We start from the raw sequence: 20,405 nt of genomic DNA, 5'->3' as shown, positions 1-20,405 counted from the left end.
GAAAGAATTTGAGGGTGGATGTTAAATAAAAGTGTGTTAGTGGAAGATTGCATAGTGTCACAATCATAAAATCACATTATGATGAATTAACATTTATTTATTTCTAAAATAGGTTTCTGAAATCTAGAAAGTAATTTTTTTCTTGTTACGGTTATTGGGAAAGATTTTGAGGACTGATGTTAAATAAAATTGTGTTAGTGAAAGATCATGTAGGGTAGCAACTGGAAAACCACATTATGATCAATTACATTTATTTAATTCTAAAAGAGATTTCTGAAATCTACCAAGTTATTTTTTTTCTTGTTAGGATTATTGGGAAATATTTTTTAATACAGATGTTAATTTAAAGTTTGTTTGTGAATGATCGCGTAGTTCCGGAATTGCAAAATCACATTATGATGAATAACATTTATTATTTCTAAAAGAGTTTTCTGAAGTCTAGGAAGTAATTTTTTTTCTTGTCAGGGTTATTGGGAAAGATTTTTAGGGTGGATGTTAAAAATGGTGTCGTATTGAAAGATCGCTTAGTGTCGCAATTTTCAAAACCATATTATTATGAATTAACATTATTTTATTATTTCTAAAAGAGATTTTTGAAATCTGGAAAGTAATTTTTTTTCTTGTTAGGGATATTGGGAAAGAATTTGAGGGTGGATGTTAAATAAAAGTGTGTTAGTGAAAGATTGCATAGTGTCACAATTATAAAATCACATTATGATGAATTAACATTTATTTATTTATTTCTAAAAGGTTTCTGAAATCTAGAAAGTAATTTTTTTTTCTTGTTAGGGTTATCGGGAAATATTTTTTTAAATAAAGATGTTAAAGTAATATTTATTTGTTAAAGATCGCGTAGTGTCGGAATTGCAAAATTACATTATGATGAATAACATTTATTCATTTCTAAAAGAGATTTCTGAAATCTAGAAAGTAAATTTTTTATGTTGTTAGGGTTATTGTGAAAGATTTTGAGGGCACATGTTAAATAAAAGTGTGTTACTGAAAGATCATGTAGTGTAGCAATTGCAAAATCACATTAGTATCAATAACATTTATTTAATTCTAAAAGAGATTTCTGAAATCTAGAAAGTAATTTTTTTTGTTAGGGTTATTGGGAAATATTTTTTAGCACAGATGTTAAATAAAATTGTGTTTGTGAAAGATCGTATAGTGTTGGAATTGCAAAATCACATTATGATGAATGACATTTATTTAATTCTAAAAACGATTTCTGAAATCTAGAAAGTATTTCGTTTTCTTGTTAGGGTTATTGGGAAAGATTTTGATGGTAGATGTTAAATAAAAGTTTGTTAGTGAAAGATCGGGTAGTGTCTCAATTGCAAAATGATTTTATGATGAATAATATTTATTTATTTCTAAAAGAGATTTCTTGAATCTACAGAGTAATTTTTAAATGTATAAGTTTTTAATATAAGGTTATAAGGAGGTTTTTGCAAATGGAAATTAAAAACATGTTCATGAAAATACTTCAAACTGTTTTTGTGTTAAGCGAAATGTCATAAATCATAATTTTTTGCTTGTTAGAATGATTGGTAAAGACTTTGATGGTTGTTTAGTGAAATTGTCTTAGTGAAAGAATCGCGTCATGTCAAAATTGCAAAATCACCTTATAATGAATAATATTCATTTATTTATTTTCTAAAAAAAAGATTTATGAAATCTAGAATATTTTTTTATAGCGATCATCCATAATTCATTTTGTTGATGGTGAAGGGAATGTATTTAATCATCCACCCATTTTTGTAGACGTGGATTTGGCAGGAGAAAAGGAATAAAGCACAGGACATTGTGTTAATCCTAATGTAACACTTGCTGGTGTAACTGGAACAAGTTACGATCCCTCCCAAAATTTACATAATTTACGTTCAGTATTTTGATTTGAAACTAAAATCTCTTCTTCCACTACTGACCCCTCACTTTACAAGGATTTTTATACTGTTTCGTTGGGTCAGTCACAGTTTTCTATCAGATATCAAACTTGTCAAATGGAGTGCCAAATTAGATTCTGTGACCTTGAAATTCTCCCACCAGAGTCGTTTTTTGAAATGTTTCGAGATATGCTTAATGAGATCATTCAGCTTTTATCGAGTTTAGGAACTTTTTTCTCACGGTCTGTTGGGCGTTAGTGCATGCAGTTTAGAGAACAACATTAACTTACCATTCATGTTACTTTCTGAATTAACTATCCAAAGGATAGTTGATTCTTTTGGCAAACGATCTTTCTATAGATGTCATACTTATCAATATAAGTAACAATGGTGATGGTAGTAGAAAAACCATCGTAACAAGAAGAATGCTGCTTAGTCTGGATGGGTTTGGCCATGGCCCAAGCACTTGACTATATGTTTGGGCATCATCAGTGTGTGCAGAAACACCCAGAACAAGTGCCTGAGCCATGCAAAGATTGTGTTTGTTGGTCATTTTCACAAATTCATCAGGACCAAATAGTGTACGAAGGTGGGTTGCAGTTCAAAGATTCTACGACAACGTCTCATGTTAGTAACGAACATTATGTAAAGCGCCGCAGCCTCTTTTTTTAACGAAGGGCAGATGCAGGTAACTGAAATTTCAACTACAGCAACGAACTGTACTTGTACTACTAATAAAAAATGCTATGAGCTGATTTTTAAACAATGCTTTCTACATTGCGGCAGTGTTAAACAACATGCTGTCCTTTGATCAAGTGAGTGAACTCATCATTCCTCAGATGTTATTGTGACATGATGTGCGGAAAATTCTGTAGAAATGTATACTGAGTTGCACTGAAATGTGATCTCAACTTTGAGACCAGCTGGAACATTGGTCATCGACAACAGTACTGAATTAATTAGAAAAATAAGAACGAATCAAAACTCATCCCACCTATAACTGTCTGGTTGTGCTGAAAAGGATATAAGTGGCCACAAGAAACAGAATCAATATGTAAACCTTCCTTTGGGATATAATGAAATACATTGCTGTCCCAATGTTTATCTCAGCACAGTGTAGATCATTTCCCAAAACGATTAATTCTGTCTTTCGTTAGAATCTGAAACGGAGGAAAGAGATGTTACAACTCCATAGATCTGGGAGGAACTTCTGAACGAATTTTTCATTTATCAACGAAAATGTACAAGCGGAGTTATACAACATTCGAATTTTTTATCCAGTAATAATGGTATTTACCGAAATGTAGATAAGGTGCTGTTGAAGAATTGAGTGATACAATTACCTTTTTTCGTTTCGGAAAACATGCTAAAGGTTTCCTTAATCATGCTGAGACCCATCCTTCTTTGTGCTGGCGTTCGAAACTAAATTCGAAGGAATAGGGTGGTTAATTCTAATTCTTAGAAGAAACCAGCCAGAAGAACACACGCAATGTAAACGTAGGAAACAATATTGCGGGTGTTTTTCAGGCCGGTTTTGAGGATGGAAAAACTTTAGTTTCTTCGAGACATCTCCTACCCCCATATGAGATTGAGTAACTCACCATTTGATTGAAAAAACCTCATAGGGTTCCTCACTTCATAGATGGGATTCGAACATCAATCTTTCGAACAGATGTTGTTTTCTGAACTATTTTAGCTATTTTTTCTTTATATTGGTGCAATATTTTCATATTCTCATAATTCATTTTAATGTGTTTTATTTTAGTATTATGATACCTGATTATTACAATTATTTTTATTTCATTCATTCCAATAACGACCAGTTTTCATTGCAGATATACTAAAATACAGTTTTGATTTATGAAAGAAATTAAAATATTCCATCCAATATTTCTGTAAGTATTAAGGGTAACGACTTATTCCACACAAGTAACTGGACTTATAAGCGTAGTTCAGAATATGGACAGTCTGTCTACCAATGTGTTTAATCCCTAGCTGGAGTTTCTATTCTGTACGATAAAAAGCTTCCCATATTTGTATATGATCTGCGAAACAGATTGCGTTCAAAATCCGAAAATATGCCTCGATTCTTCCATGATCTTTCAACCACGTAATGGTTCATCACACGCACTATAGAACTACTCAAAAGAATGTAACTTTTAGAATTTCAAATAGAACCATGATTGTGATAATAAAATGTTTTCAAGTAGAATAAAATGTTTACCTTTGTATTTTGGTTCATAATGAAACTTGTGCTTATATTTGTCAGCTTCGAGTTCTGATATCTCGACTTCTTCGATCTGTGTTTCCTTCGCTGCTTCCATCATCATCTGAAGGAAGTCATTTTGAGGCTGAAAAAAATTTAAGAATTATGCCGGTTTGCCATAAAATGAATGTGCGTTATTTTGGGTTCATCTTAAATGAATCGAATTGAAATGCAAAATGTTCGTCGCTGTCATTCAGAACAATTTTTATAAAAATACTCTATTAAGAATATATTTACTTGGATGTTTTGTGAATCTCTTTAAATGATAGATAAAATCCATGTTCGGTGTGAGAATACTAAACAGCTTAGTAGAGGCGTGTATAGTCTTGATCCATGTTTAGTTTCTAGACCAAGAAATATAGTCGAATATCTAATGATTAGCCTACCCTGAGAACTAAAAATGTACATTAAATTTAATAGTTTTTGTGTTCGCCGTATAAAATAATCATCGCACCTGCAAGTGTTCATGAAACCAAATCTTCATAATTAATGCATTTAGAAGATCAATAACTTTGCTAGAAATTCAGATATGAATCACATATTTAACAATTGTAAAGCAATAGAATTCTATTATTTGAATAATTCACCAGTACAGATGTACCAGTGAATGTTTTACATTTCAGAGAGAGAGTCTACGAATTCTCATGTTAGTAAAGAACACTGTAAAGCGCTGCAGCCTCTTTTTTTAACGAGGGGCAGCTGCATGCTGATATTTGAAGTATAGCAATGAACTATACTTGTAAGATGAATAAAGAATACTATTACCAGAATACCGAACGGAGCAAAATGAGATACCCCGCTCTTCCTTTACTAACCTGACTCGAGAAATGATGACCTCGAATGTTTAAAATATGTAATATTAATGGAAATTAACTTTGAAAACAATACAATTAAAATATTTAAGAAACAAAATTCAACAAATAGATTTAATTGAACCGCTATCGTGTCATTTTCAACAGTTGCTGTACTGAAAAGTTTAATCCAAAGATCAAAATTGTATCAGTAATTCAAATTTAACTTAATTCATGTGAGATTCATATAAGTAATGCTTAATTCACTCCAATTATTACACCTTCTACACTTCTAGTTTATTGCTGACAGATTGAGCTCTTGTCTGTCTTCTAGCCCTTACCAGGATTTCCATCTGAACCAAGTTTCTTCGGATGTTATTCTCCAACAGTTGGCATGTGATTCGTCTCAGCTGCTTTCTATTGGATGCTTCTTTCAGCCATTCTCGCCTCACCCATTCTCCCTACATGTAAAAGTGGTCTCAGTTTTCAAGCACTGTTTCATTAGAGCTTGAAGACCGAGATGATACTCATTTCAAGTGTGTATACAAGAAAAGGACGAAATGACTGAGTATTTGTTTCCATTTTATCTCTTGTTCGGAGAATTTTGGAATCAATTCTCCGAACAAGATTGGAGCCAATACTATTCTTTACGTATAATAAGTCCCTTTCTCAAGGGCTCACATTGGTGAGTACGGGCATATCAAATCCGAGATACCTAAGCTAGACCTGATCTTACTTCATACAATAGACACTTAATATATCATATCTGGAGACTGGTCTTCTACTCTTCTTTCCCTCTACTCTGTCTCTTAGTTTTTACTCCCCCCCCCCCAGTGCTCTTAGAGCAAAACGATGGTGAGGGGGGTGACTCTTTCCTCTCAAACTAGTTTCCACTATCTACTAAAAAAAGCAAGCCTAATTGTCTTAAGATGGAAGCCCCACCACTAGGATACCTATCGTCATTCTAGTCACTTGACATGGGAAACACATATTACTTTCAAGTCTCAACGAAATCCAAATCGGACAGAAAATATGACCGGAACAGACCAATATGGTCTATACCTGTAATTAGTGTTATGATGATGATGACATATAAGTAGTTGAAATTTCCATTAAATTTATTATGCTGTGTGGTATTTAAAGTTTATTTAGTACTCTTCAAAAAAGTCCTCTTTATGAAGAATACCATGTAATCTACTAAAATCTATAAATGAAATGAATAGGCTTGATAATATTTCATTTTTAATAATATTTAGTCGTAGGCTTAAAATAAAAATCTGCTCATCAGTGGAACGATATCTTCGAAAGTCTGTTTGATACTCATCATTGTTATCAACAGCACATGGTAATATTCTTTTTAGTTATTCGCATTCAGTTATGCTTATTCATTTATATTTATATGTATATATTGGTATGATTAGTTCCTTCTATTCTGAGGAAAGGAAGATTATAGAAATTTGTCGTTCTGTAGTTAATTCTTTACTATTATATTTGATTAGTTCGGCTACTATTATTCCTCAGCAGCTGGTACTTTTTTGTTTCTGAGTTTTCTTATGCTTTCTTCTTCAGGTAGTGAATGATTAAATATTTTTCGTGACAAGTATGACAGAACATTGCATTCATTTATTACAGAAATTAGATACACTTCTGATTATTTTCTATTAAATGCTTGCTAAATGTCTTTACGATATTTAGCAAGTATTTTATTATTATTTGGCTTCAGAATAACAATGGAAACATTAGTTGACCACATGTAACAAAATGGTTAAAAAAAGTTAAAATATGTAAAAAAAAAAGCCCAGTAACAAGCGAAATATCGGCAAATTGGTACATAATCATTGTCTAAAAGTGATATTTAAATAAATCCCTGTCAGGAGTTCATCGAGAATTAGCAAGATAGAAGAGGTTAGTAGAAAATTTTTAAAGAACTTTCGGATATGATATTGAAAAGAGTCGGAGTTTGATTATTTATCGAAAATCTTATTTAATTTGAAATCTTAAATTTAATGCACATAATTCAATTGTGTCTGTCATTACCTTCACTTGTTGTTTCCTGTTACCGATCACTTGTAAGACTACATCTCGAAAGAATTTTATTACATCTACTGCAAAGAAGGACGTGCCAAGTAGCTTTCCAATTGACGGGAAGAGAACTAAGGAAAGAAAGAAATTTTGCATTAATAAGCATTATTTATAACTACTCATTTTGTAGTTTGGAAATTTCAGTAAAAATTGAACAGTAAAAATCAATAAACTTTAAATATTTTAAACATAATCAATTCAATCTTTTGTCATAAAATTTGAAATCAGTTTCATTCATTCTATTTTTATATATCTGCCTTATGAAGTGTTCCGAGTGAAGACCAGGACAAAATATAAATACCTTGGAGGCTCATGTTAAAATATTTTTCATAAGTGACTACGTAGTGCCTAAATTACAATTATGAACGAAAACACCATTTTCATTCATAATTGTTCAAAAGCCTTCATTAGCAGATTTTAATCACAGTGTTTATCTCCGAGGCTTCAAACATTACAAAAGCGTTGAGGTGTCTAACAATAAATTGTAAACCTTCAGAAATTTTCCAGCCGTGAAATATTTTAATCTAAAGTATTATTAAGTAACAAATATAAGATATCTTAGAAAGAGTTCCGTGCTATTTAAATAATGCAGCGAGAAAGGAACTCTTGATGGGGATTTGTATTTCTGCAATTCCTAATGAAATTCTGAATTTTTAAAATTCAAAGACAAACACTATTTGCTTATTTTGGATCTAAAACTCTAAGAAAGTTCGGCGACTTAGAGTCAAGTAAAATTAAATTAATTATTACTAATTATGATTAAATAAAGCGAAATGAACAGGAATAAATCTAAATGATCCAAATGAATGAATAATGAATTCGTTAAGTTTTTCATAATTTCAAATTATATAAACATGAGCTCGGCAAATATTATATACATGTTATTGAAAATCAAACTGTTGTCAAATAATGCGAAGAAAGAATTTATAAATCTTACAAGAAATCGCGACAGTTGCAGGAATATCTTTGTTGAACATTTTCTTCGCATTTGCGACCATTGGATTGCCAGGGTCATTGTGAGAGTCGATCTTTACTCCAAAAGCACTGCAGCATATGACATCCATTGTAAATGCTCCGAATAATCTGAAAAAAAAAAGATTTAAAGACGTAAATAAATAAATATACTGAAAGTTGTGATTGAAATACTTATTTGCAGAGCTACATTAGTGATGTGATAAGTCAGACAGTTGATGCGCAAGAGTATTATGAAAACGAGGTTACTTAATTCTGCATGGTTTGTCAGAAATTATTTTAAATGCGTTTGACAGTAGTGTCAATCCATATATTTAGGATCACTTTGTCCAGCTATGCATTTATATTTATGTATTCTGTCGGCAACAGTTTAAATAGGACAGCATGCAAATACACACACACACACACACACACACACACACGCACGCACACACACACACACACACACACACACACACACACACACACACACACACACACACACACACACACACACACACACACACACACGCACGCACACACACACACACACACACACACACATATATATATATATATATATATATATACATACATATATACATACATATACTGTATATATAATATACATTTATATATATACACTTATTTTATCCTGCTGAAAACTAAATGGGATTACTCTTATTCCTCGCATCCTCTCTCTGTGTGAATTAGTAGACATCTTTATGTTGGATGAACTTGAACAAGTATTAATGAGAGTCTGAATCTTCCACATAAATCTAATAGTGTACACAATGTCTGATCAAAAGTATCCGGACACCTACTCGAAACTGTATTCAGAGTTTCCCTGTGACACACTTTACAGTAGTGGATATTAATACGGGGTGGGTCTACCCTTGCTTCTATGACAGCTCTAAGTCTACCGGGGAGACTTTCTACCGGGTTTCGGAACGTCTCTGGAGGAATGGCAGCTTATTCTTTCTGAAAGGCTGTAGCCAGAAGAGTTCGTGATGTGGTCCGATGAGGTCTGGAGCAAAGTCCGCGTTCAGATTCATCCCAAAGTTATTCTAAGGGATTCAGGTCAGGGCTCTCGTCTGGCCAGTCCATTTCTTGAACATTATTGTCCACAAACCATTCCCTCAAAGACCTTGTTTTATGGCAGGTAGCATTGTCATGCTGATACAGACAACTGTCACAAAATTAGATTTCCATGTAGTGTCACGAGAGGGCCAAGCCGATTGCATGAAAAACACCCCCCACACTGTAACGCCACCTCCTCCAAATTTCACTCTTGGCACTACATAGGCTTGCAGAAATCGTTTTCCAGGTATTCGCCACACCCAGACCCCTCCAATAGTACTGCCACATGCCACAGGCGTTAGCGTGCACAGGAGAAATGTCTGGTTTATGGGCAGCTGCACGATCATGGAACCCCATTCCTCTTAACTCTCAAGGCACAGACATGGTGCTCGCTGCACGCCCTGTCGCCATAACTTTTTATTTTGTTGTGCTGTTATTGTATTTTGATTTAAGACAATGCAGAATACAATTTAGTAGCACTGCAGAACTCCCGGGTGATTGTTTCACAGATCACTTGGAAATCTTCAGATTTCCAAAAAATATGGAGATTTCAAAGAAACAACTTTCCTGCCTGTTATTAAACGCGGCCTACCCATGGTTTTGTCGTGGTTGTGCGATCACGTTTCCACATCACAGTCATGTCACCAACTGTTGAATTGGTAAACTTGAGGAGGGTTGTAATATCTCTGACAGATTTCTCACTGATGTGGAAACCAATAACCAGTCCACGTTCGAAATTACTGAGCTTCCTAGACCTACGCATACTTATTATCAATGAACAACACCTAGATCCATGCCTCCTTTAATACTTAAGTGACGTCTTAATTACATCTAGATGTCAGTTGACGAATTACAGATGGGTGTAATTCGTTTTTTTTTTTTTTTTCAAATGTTCAAAACACATGTCTGTATGTCTGCTATTTAGATCTCCAATAAGGATGAATTTCCCCCTCTTTTTTTCAACAGCTGCCTTCTCCAATGACTAGAAAATTTCTCAATTTCTTCCGTATATGGACCACACTCACGATAAGTCTCATAGTCTAATTCTCTATTTTGAAGTTTGACCATATGACTTTTTGCCCACATTACTTTTTTTTTTGATATCGCCTGCCATTCAACAGGATTATTTTCATAGGGTTGAAAATAATATTGAAAATTCTTGATCATTGTTACCAGAATATAACATCTTGTAATTTTTATTTAGAAGAATCTCACAAGATTTTGTGGTCATTGTTTCATTAAAAATACTGTAATTATGTCTACGAGGTGCTTCCCTGATTTTTTTATCTTACTTCCACTTTTTTTCTGTTCATTTTTCTTATGTTCATGGTACCTATCTTGAATTCTGAGGAGGTTGAGTTGGAGTGGGTCCAGCAGGTGAGGGTTTGTTTTTCGTTCTAACAAAACTATGGGTCCTTGTTTAACAGAGAGACGCCCATTCGCCATAACTTTTTATTTTGTTGTGCCGTTATTGTATTTTGATTTAAGACAATGCAGAATACAATTTATTCGGCTAGACTCTACATTACCAGCCTATTCTCATTCGTTCAGCAGATATATACTAATGGATTGTATTACGAGAAAATGGGGATTCAATGAATCAGAAGCTCGGTCGGTTCTCCAAAGTCCTTAAAAGTTTACATGGATGTACACTCTTAGCAATCTAGCTTTGATCCTTTCGCGATACTTTTATGCGACTGATGGTAAATCACATCATATTAATTATCGGGAGAAATAGGGTTTATTTTAGGTAATTAAGATAATTTTAGGTAGTAAAAATCGTGAGTCATAATTTGTACTTGATATTTGTTAGAAGGTTAGTTTTTTTTTAAAGAAAGTAAGAAAGAGAGTTCATTTTTGTAAATATCGATTCATTATGTGCAAAACTGTTTAATTTGATTACACGCTGAACTCACATTTCATCTGTGACATAAGTTTCTCACTGATTATCTTATTTTAAATGTCACCATCAAAATAAAGGCACTGGAAAATGTAAAAGCATAGTATTTTTCACTGTTAATTAATCTCGTATTAATTACCGATAAAAATATCTAAAACTATTCAGTAAGGCTTAAATCATCCATTGTTTAGATAAAGACTTCAGAGACTTCACTTGCAATCTGGGTACGCATGAAGAATTAAATCCTATTGAGTTAAAACAGTATACCATTTGGAACTAATGAAATATCAAAGAACAAAGGTTAGAATGATAAGGGGATCAATAATGATTATTAGAACACGCGCTCGTGTTGAAACATAGATGGCTACTGAAGGTGAAGACCGCTATTAAGAGGAGCTGGTTACTCAGCGCTTCGAATAGCTTACTTTAAAAAATTCAGAATTCCCGACAACTTGATCTGCTGTTTGAAAAGAAGTCGGTTGGTGTTTTGACCAGGGCTAAATGTCTAGCAGTGCAGTACGAACTATTAAACAGCTCCGATTATGAAAATTTTACATGTGGTATCTTTTCTATTGCAAGGTGATTACTGTTTTTTTTTGTTTTTTTTGGTAGATTGCATGGTATGCGTGGTGCATCTAAAAAGTTCGGTGAATGGCATCAGAAAACAAATAAAACAGAACATACAAACAAATTACCTTTATTGGCCTTCAAAACAATCGCCATCCTTCACAACACACTTTTGACAACGTTCATAAAGCCTCTGGATGCGTCGTAGCAACCGTTTCAAAACTTCCTCGTAGAATACGGCATTTACGGTTTGACCAGCAGGAATTAATCCTTTATGGATGATGCCATCGTTGTCAAGAAGGCCATCAACATGTTTTTGATCTTGGGCTTTTGCAAGCGACTTTTTTTGGGTCGCGGGGAAGATGGTGAACGCCATTCCATCGATTGCCGCTTAGATTCCGGATTGAACTGGTAGCACCAGGTCTCATCTCCTGTGACGATGGTTCGCAGAAAGGATGGATCCTGGACACACATGGTAATGAAATCTTCAGAAGTTTCCATCCGTTATGCTTTCTGTTCGTCTGTCAGCTTGTGCGGCACAAACCGGGAACAGATCTTCCGCTTTCCCAAATCTTCATGACGATAGTGCGCACCGTGTCCTTGTTAATGCCAAATTCCACCGCCAGAAATCGTAGAGTCAGTCGCCGATGTCGTGCCAGCATCTGTCGCACTCGCTCGATCATGTCTGGGATTCTACTTGTCGACGTCCGACCCAAACGTGGCTCATCCTCAGTCGTTTCCTTCCTGTTGCAAAAGCTTTTGAACCAGTCGTAAACACATTTTCTGCTCCTATAATCTACCTCTTACATTAGTCCAACAAGCAGAGCTCATTGAATTCTTAATGAAAGGTATTCTAACGAAAATAAAATATCGAAATTAAGAAAACACGAAATATAACTGGAAAGTAATCAGGTGAAAAAATTATATTCTGTATAACGAAAAGAAGGTATATATTATTTGTTAATTATTATGAAAATAAATTTAGACACATATTTATTTATCGCTAGTGTCTAAACACTAGCGACCACAGTGATGATGAAGTTGAGAGAGTATATACATGTAGATATTGAGAATCTAATCAAACTGACCAAGAAGGAAGATAATCTTATTGTCATGGGGGATTGGAATGCAGTTATTGGTGACGGCAAAGATGGTAGAGAGGTGGGAAAGTATGAACTTGGATGCCGAAATGAAAGAGGAGATAGACTTTTGGAGTTCAGCCACCAATTCACTCTGATCATTAATAATACCTGATATGAGGTACCAAAAATAAGAAGATATACTTGGAAAATGCCAGGGAATATAGGAAGGTACCAAATAGATTATATTATGACAAGAAATAGATTTAAAACTCAAGTTCAAGTAAAATCATGTAAACGTTACCTGGGAGCTGATGTTGATAGTGATCACAATTTGGTTTTATTGAAATGTAATCTGAAATTTAAAAAGTTGTCACAACCAAGGAAAAGGCCCAAAATGGAACATAAGTAACCTGAAAACAGAGGAAAACCATAGAAACTATAAACAGCAAACTGATGAAAGCATTAAAACTGGAGGAAAAATGGACTCATTTGAAGGATACAATCATCAAGGCAGCCAGTGACTGCATAGGATTAAGGAAGAAGCAAATAAAAAAACTATGGATCACCCAGGACATTCTAGATCTAATAGATGAAAGAAGAAAATACAAAACCTCCCTAAAGGAAGAAAGCAAAGACAAATATAAACATATAAAAATATGATAAATAGAAAGTGTAAAGCAAAAGAACAATGGTTTTCTTGTTCTTCTAAAGAATAATGGTTTTCTTGTTCTTCTAAACAATAATGGTTTTCTTGTTCTTCTAAAGAATAATGGTTTTCTTGTTCTTCAAAAGAACAATGGTTATCAATGGTTTTGGCAAAAGAACAAAAGAAATAAGCCAGCAAAACAAGACACGAAGTACAATTATCAAAAATAAACAGGGGAACATACTTATAGATAAGGAAGAAATTTCGGAAAGATGAAGGAGTACTTAGAAGATCTATATAGTGGAAAAGATCTAGATGCCAAGGCTATAGAAGATGAAACAAGACTTGATATGGAAGAAATTGGTCCAACTATATTAAAAGATGAATTCGAATGGGCACCGAGTGATTTGTCAGCCAACAAGGCACCAGGCACTGATAACATCCCCTCAGAATTAATAAAATACTCAGGAAACATAACTAAGTCATACCTTTTCAAGATCATAAAGGATATTTATGAAACAGGGATCATCCCCAAAGATTTTACACAATTCTCTGTCATACCCATTCCTAAAGTAAATAATGCAAACAAGTGTGAAAATCATCGAACAATAAGCTTAATATCACATGCTTCAAAAATACTACTCAAAATTATACAAAAAAGACTAACAAGGTAAGTTGAAGAATATGTTGGCAATGACCAGTTTGGATTCAGGAAACAGCAGGGGACAAGAGAAGCAATCCAATCTCTAAGAACAGTTATTGAAAGAAGATTGGAGAAGAATCAAAATACTGTGATAGTCTTTCTTGTCTTGGAGAAAGACTTCGATAGTATTGACTGGAATCAAATGTTTAACCTCCTAAAAACAATAAAGGTAGATTGGAGAGATAGAAGGCTCATATTTAATCTTTACAAGCATCAGTAAGCCCCAGTAGAAGCAGCCAGCAATACAACAAAAACCGAAATAGCAAAAATACGTAGAAGTGTAAGACAGGGGTGCTCTCTTTTACCCATATTGTTTAATCTGCACATTGAAGGTGCAATAAATAAACTGAAAGAACTAAGATAAATGGAATTGATATTAACTGGCTACGGTTTGCGGATGATATAGCAGTTTTAGCTGATAACGAAAACAAACTGAAAGCCACCCTAACAAAGATGGAAGAAATCTTCACACAGTACGGCCTAAAAATTAATTATAAGAAAACAAAATTATTAATTACAAGTAAAGCAAATCCAATGAAAATAAACCTGGAAAGAAATAACCTACTACAACAGGTATCCTCTTTTAAATATCTTGAAAGTCTTATCATGGAAGATGGAAGAAACCAATCAGATATTAGAGCACGAATAATCCTAGCCAAAAAAGCATTCTATAACAGAAGAAATATTTTTACCAGTAAAGGACTTAGCATCCAGCTCAAAAGAAAAAAGGCTAGTGAAAACATACATGTGGAGCATTGCATTATATAGTTGTGAGGCCTGGTCTCTAACAAAACAAGACATGACAAAGTTGGAGGCATTTGAAATTTGGTGCTGAAGAAAGATGATGAAAATTAGTTGGACAGAAAAGAAAAGTAATGAAGACGTTCTGAATATAGTTCATGAAGAGCGGTCATTAACGAAACACATCAATAAGAGAAGAAAAAGCCTAATTGGACACCATTTGAGGCATGGGGGACTGATTACAGAAATAATGGAGGGGAATGTAGGAGGAAAGAGGCCACGAGGTAGACAAAGAATTTCATATATGAATAACATAATGATGCTAACTGGCGCTAAGAGTTATGAAGAGATAAAAAGGAAGCCACAAGACAGGATGTTTCGATGTGCTGCTATATTTATCAATTTTCGGATTGATGCACCAAAGAAGAAGAAAAGAAGATTTATTTGTATTCTGCACTTCGGTTATGCAGTCTAGATCGCACTAGTTCATAACAGTTGATACATTCAGATGTTTCTTGTATCCTAATAATTACTGTGATTTCCTGAATCCTATACACGTCTGATTAAACGGTTTGTTCAGTTTTAGTGCTAAATGCTAAAAACAGATATATTCTGGATATTCTGGAGTATTTCTCCACCAAAATGGTTTTCATTTCCTAGAAAGAATGCGTTGATCCTGCTTAATCAAAATTCTGTTGATTAAGCAGGAGACGAATATATGTCAACACACTGACAAGCCATAATCAGAATCCTGTGGAGCAGGATTCTGATTATGCCTAGTCGGTTTTTTCACACCCATTTACTCAAATCCTTCATAGTAGTTCAAAGAAAACGTGTTCATACCACCGTCACAGCATAAGCAACACAGAATGGAACAGAAATGTCAGCCTTCTGGCATTCAATATTTTCGATGTTTCTAATGTTGAAGGGCCACGGAAATATATCCTATCGTTACCATTATACGCACTTCACAGGTGCTGTAATACATTCTGCTAAATACACCTCTCCTATCATTAATCACAACTAGAGTTCAAATATTAAGTCTGATTACTGCACTTGTACAGGAAACAAACCCGAGATCGTCTGGTATGATATTTCCCTAGTATCAATCTATTCTTCCACGGAAACCGGTTATGAAGGTAAAATCTTCAGTTTGTAATGTTCTGGAGCAATCCTAAATCGCTGTGGAAGCTCACAGATTAGGGTTAATGAGACAGCTAATACTCCAATAAGGCAGCTAAGTTACACACACACACACACACACACACACACACACACACACACACACACACACACACACACACACACACACACACACACACACACACACACACACACACACACACACACACACACACACACACACACACACACACACACACACACACACACACACACACACACACACACACACACACACACACACACACACACACACACACACACACACACACACACCACCTTTTTGCACTTTTTCAGTGTATGTATGCTACCTGACTTCTCCGTGGGTTTGACGATGTGAAACCCAAGAAATAGTCTTGGGTTTATAGGGTCATTTCTGCTTAACCTGAAATGCTTATTGATGACTTATGGCAACCTATTACTATTAGTATTTTGTATTACTGTAGTTATTTGTGATGAATTTATTTGCCTTTATAACTTAATTTCTATATATAAGTATTTTGAATATTTGTAAGCTTTTTTAAGTGGAATACTAATTTTATTAACATAATATGTTTCAGAACATAATCTATATTCTGTTAAATAATGCGTATTTATCAAAAATAACGAAGAGGATATCGTACTTTTACTTACTTCTTACAATCGACTGTCTTTTCTTTCTTAGCAGTTTCCAAGAAATTCTGTATTACTGTATCAGCACATTCATTGATAATCAAGGCTATCTGAATGAAAATAATTTAACTTGTAATTAAACTTTTTACCTACATATATAAGTTCAGGAAAATCTTTCGTATGTTTTTTGATAATACCACTTAAAGTAGAGGAAATCAAATCTATAATATTACAAAAGGTGTAAAATGTATTATTGTATTTTACATCTCATCTTAAATTTTAAATTATTAGGCGTAAAAGGCATTATTTATTCACTAGATTACAAATATTCGTAAACACAAACTACTACAGATATTATCTGTAAATCAGCCATTCACAGATATTTAATCTAAATCTAAATTCCAATCCCAACAATAATGAATTAAGTTAAATGGACATGTTTCTAAAGCGCCTTGAAACACGGATAAATGAATAATTAAGAATTTAAGCTGTAGAAGATTGCTTCTACATCTACGAATACGTCATCATCCCATGTGAGTAAAGAGGTGGATTCAGCAGTAACTACGTGTGACTCGCCTATTGTGTGAGCCTTTCCGGCTCACACAATAGGCGAGTCACTCATTCTTCAAGCAGCGGAAGAAATAGCTTCTTGTATGTTTGGTCGAAGAGGCAAACCTTGTCAGAACCATCCCTTTGTCAAACGACAATTTCTAGGAGAATTAAAGATATGGCCTGTAATAATAAGGACCAACTCGTTCAAGCTATTCAATGTAGCACTTGGTTTGCAATACAAGTGGAAGAGTCGACAGACGTAGCTAGGCTTGCTCAATTACTTGTTTTTGTGCGTGTAAAATATTTGAAGATATTTTATTTTGTAAGCCTACTAGGGTGAGGATATTTTTAATATGAGTGATTCGTATTTTTCCGAAAACAACCTTGAATGGAAAAATTGTATTTCTGTATACTTTGACTGAGCAAAAGCAATGAGAGCTTATATCACTGCACTAGCAGGTCGTATAAAACAAGTTGCACCAAAATGTAAGTTCACTCATTGTTGGCTTCACCGTGAAGTGCTGATAGCTAAATTTCTCTCTGATGATTTAAAAAGACTTCTGGATGAAAGTATATTGACCATTGAATTCGCGATTATTTTTTTTTGATTATCTGTGAAGAAATGGGTTGCCTGCATAAGAGATTGTGCTTCACACAAAAATATGTTGGTTGTCACGAAGAAATGTTCTGTGCCATTCATTTGAGCTCCACAATGAAGTACGCCATTTTTCATGTCCCAAGAGTTCCGACTTTCTTCCAGACTACAAGACTAAGAATGGTTTCTACGATTAGCATATTTAGCTGATATTTTTGAAAAAATGGATATTTGGAACTTATCATTACAACGAGACAACGTTGGTGTGTTCCATGTTGAGAAGAAAACAGAGAAATAAAAAGGGACAGCTGTGATCAATTTCAGCGACTAGATTCGTTTCTTAAAGAAAATTAGCAACGATTGCAGACTTTGAAGAAATCAGACAACAATTAATTGTTCGCTTAAACACTCTTAAAATTATTGTAAGGCAGTATTTTCCACATCCTGATGAAACGCAAGAATGAATTCGGGATTCCTTCACATTTCATTTGAAAAAATGTAAACTTCCATTGTCCAATAAAGAAGAGTTGATTCAGATATATTGTGACAATAATTTACAAAGCATTCATTCCAAAAAGCCATTGATTAGTTTTGGGATTGGAATTGAGAAGGAATATCCGACTTTGTCAAAAAAAAAAATTACCTCTCACAACAACTTGTTTATGTGAAACTGGTTTTTCATCTTTAAGTGCTTTAAAAAATAAATGTAGGAACAGGCTGGACATTTATGATTACTTGTGACTCTACCTCAGCAAGATAACTTAAGCATCGATGAACTGTACAAGCCTAAACAAGCGCAAGCGTCTCACTGGTTACTCGGTACAATTTATAAGTTTATAAGATTTGTTAAATTGTTTATTTTGGGCAAAATTGTTTGTTATTATTGCTCAAAATTATTTGTTGAATTTTGAGCAAAATCCAACAGGAAGATATACGTGGGAAAGTCCAGAAGGAAGATACAAAAATCAGTTAGACTATATCTTGGTCGATAAACGTTCCTTCAATGGAATACGGAATTCAAAGGTGATGCCAAGTGCTAACTGTGGATCTGATCATAGATTGGGCTTAATGAAGATGAATATTCGCCCTGAAAACAATAAAAATTAAAAGAACACACCCTTTAAACGGGATCTACAGATGGTACAAACTCCAATAATAAAATCGGAACTTAAAGAATATATTTCAGTTCTGCTGTATCCTATCAGTGGAATAAACTACACTCAGCTAGCATAAAATCTGCTAAAAACCACATCAATGAACATGAAAAATGAACAAAAAGCCATGGATAACACAAAAAGTAATAGAACTTATCGATGAAAGAAGAACATGGAAAAGAGGAGCAAATGAAGAAGAAAAATTAAGATATAAAACATTCGATAAAAGAATCAAATGGTTATGCAGAAGATTGAAAGAAAACTGGATAAATAGGCAGTTCACCGAGATAGAAGAATTACAAAATACGAACAAAACCAGAGAGGCATTCCTGAAAGTAAAACATACACAGTCTAATAGCATGAGGGACAAAGATAGGAAAATAAGCATTGATAAGGAAAGGATAATTGGAAGAAGTACTTATCAGAGCTGCTCTATGTTGTTGATAATTGTAGCATGATAGATAATTCACAACACTTTAAGTTAAACGTAGCAACAGATACCACTCTACCGACAAGTAAGGAGATACAACACATAATTAAGAATGTTCCCAATAATAAATCCCCTGGGTGAGATAATATCCCATATGAAGTGTTAAAAGCTTTGACTGGCTAAAATAACGACTATTTAGTGGAATCAATCCAGAACATCTATAAAACAATAGAATTAACTGAAGTTTTTACAACATCTATCTGCATACCAATTCCAAAGTAAAATAATGCACAAAATTGCGAAGATTACAGAATTGTAAACATAATATCCTATCCATCCACAATTATTTTAACCATTGTTAACAAAAAAGATTGAAAGAAAGTTAATTGGTGAATTGAGTGAAAAACAGAAAGGCTTCAGAAGAGGAATGAGAACCATTAATGCTATCCTCGAACTAAAAATTCTAATAGAAAGATCGTTTGAAAGAATTAGAATTATATATACTTATGCTTCATAGACTTTCAGAAGGCCTTAGATCGGGTAAAACATAATAAACTGTTCAATATATTAGATAAATTAGACATAGTACTTAAGATTATAAAAATGATTTACTCCAAACAGAAAATGCGGCTGTTTAACTCTGAGACTTCACCAAATTTGTCTAATATCTATAACGAGAGAGTGATGAAAAAGATCGAAAAACAAAAAATAGGAATTAGTATCAATGTGGTATATGGTATCAATATGGTATAAAATACAACAATCTTAGATATGCCGATGATACCATTCTAATAGCTGAAAAAAAAGAAACAAATTAATCATATTACTGCAGCTACTAATCGAAGAAGGTAAAGAGTTTGGATTAGAAATAAATGCCAAAAAGACCAAATTTAAGAAAATCTCAAACGAAAACAGATCTGAGCCATAAATATTTATAAACAATATGAAAATTGAACATACAACAGAACACAAATATTTAGGCACCTACTTTACTGCAGATGGAAAGCAAGATAAAGAAATAAATGTAAGAATAACCATGGCTAATGATGCCTTCTGGAAAAATAAAGATCCGGTCAGAAGTTCCCTGGGTAATGAGACAAAGAAAAGAATGATAAGAACATTAGTGTGGCCAGTTTCCACACATGGAAGTGAAACCTGGATATTCAAGAAGAGAGTAAGTAA

The 20,405-nt window shown here is 33.9% G+C and overlaps 1 protein-coding gene across 1 annotated transcript in view; it reads right to left on the bottom strand.

Annotated features, from left to right (window-relative positions):
- Nucleotides 1–20,405, bottom strand: part of LOC150095506 (cytochrome P450 3A8-like) — a 93,453-nt gene that overhangs the window by 37,761 nt on the left and 35,287 nt on the right. The window contains exons 6-9 of the mRNA XM_090410695.1: nt 16,514–16,602; nt 7,966–8,111; nt 6,984–7,099; nt 4,114–4,240 (exon numbers count right to left, since the gene is read on the bottom strand). Coding sequence (XP_090266821.1) covers nt 4,114–4,240; nt 6,984–7,099; nt 7,966–8,111; nt 16,514–16,602 — 478 coding nt within the window. The remainder of the gene's footprint in view (nt 1–4,113; nt 4,241–6,983; nt 7,100–7,965; nt 8,112–16,513; nt 16,603–20,405) is intronic.

The sequence above is a fragment of the Typopeltis vanoorti genome, chromosome 20, assembly GCF_054136105.1.
Source record: "Typopeltis vanoorti isolate ZY-2024b chromosome 20, IOZ_Tvanoo_1.0, whole genome shotgun sequence".
NCBI classification, from domain to species: domain Eukaryota; kingdom Metazoa; phylum Arthropoda; class Arachnida; order Uropygi; family Thelyphonidae; genus Typopeltis; species Typopeltis vanoorti.
Note: the sequence above shows the minus strand (reverse complement) of the source record. Positions and strands in the feature narration are given on the sequence as shown.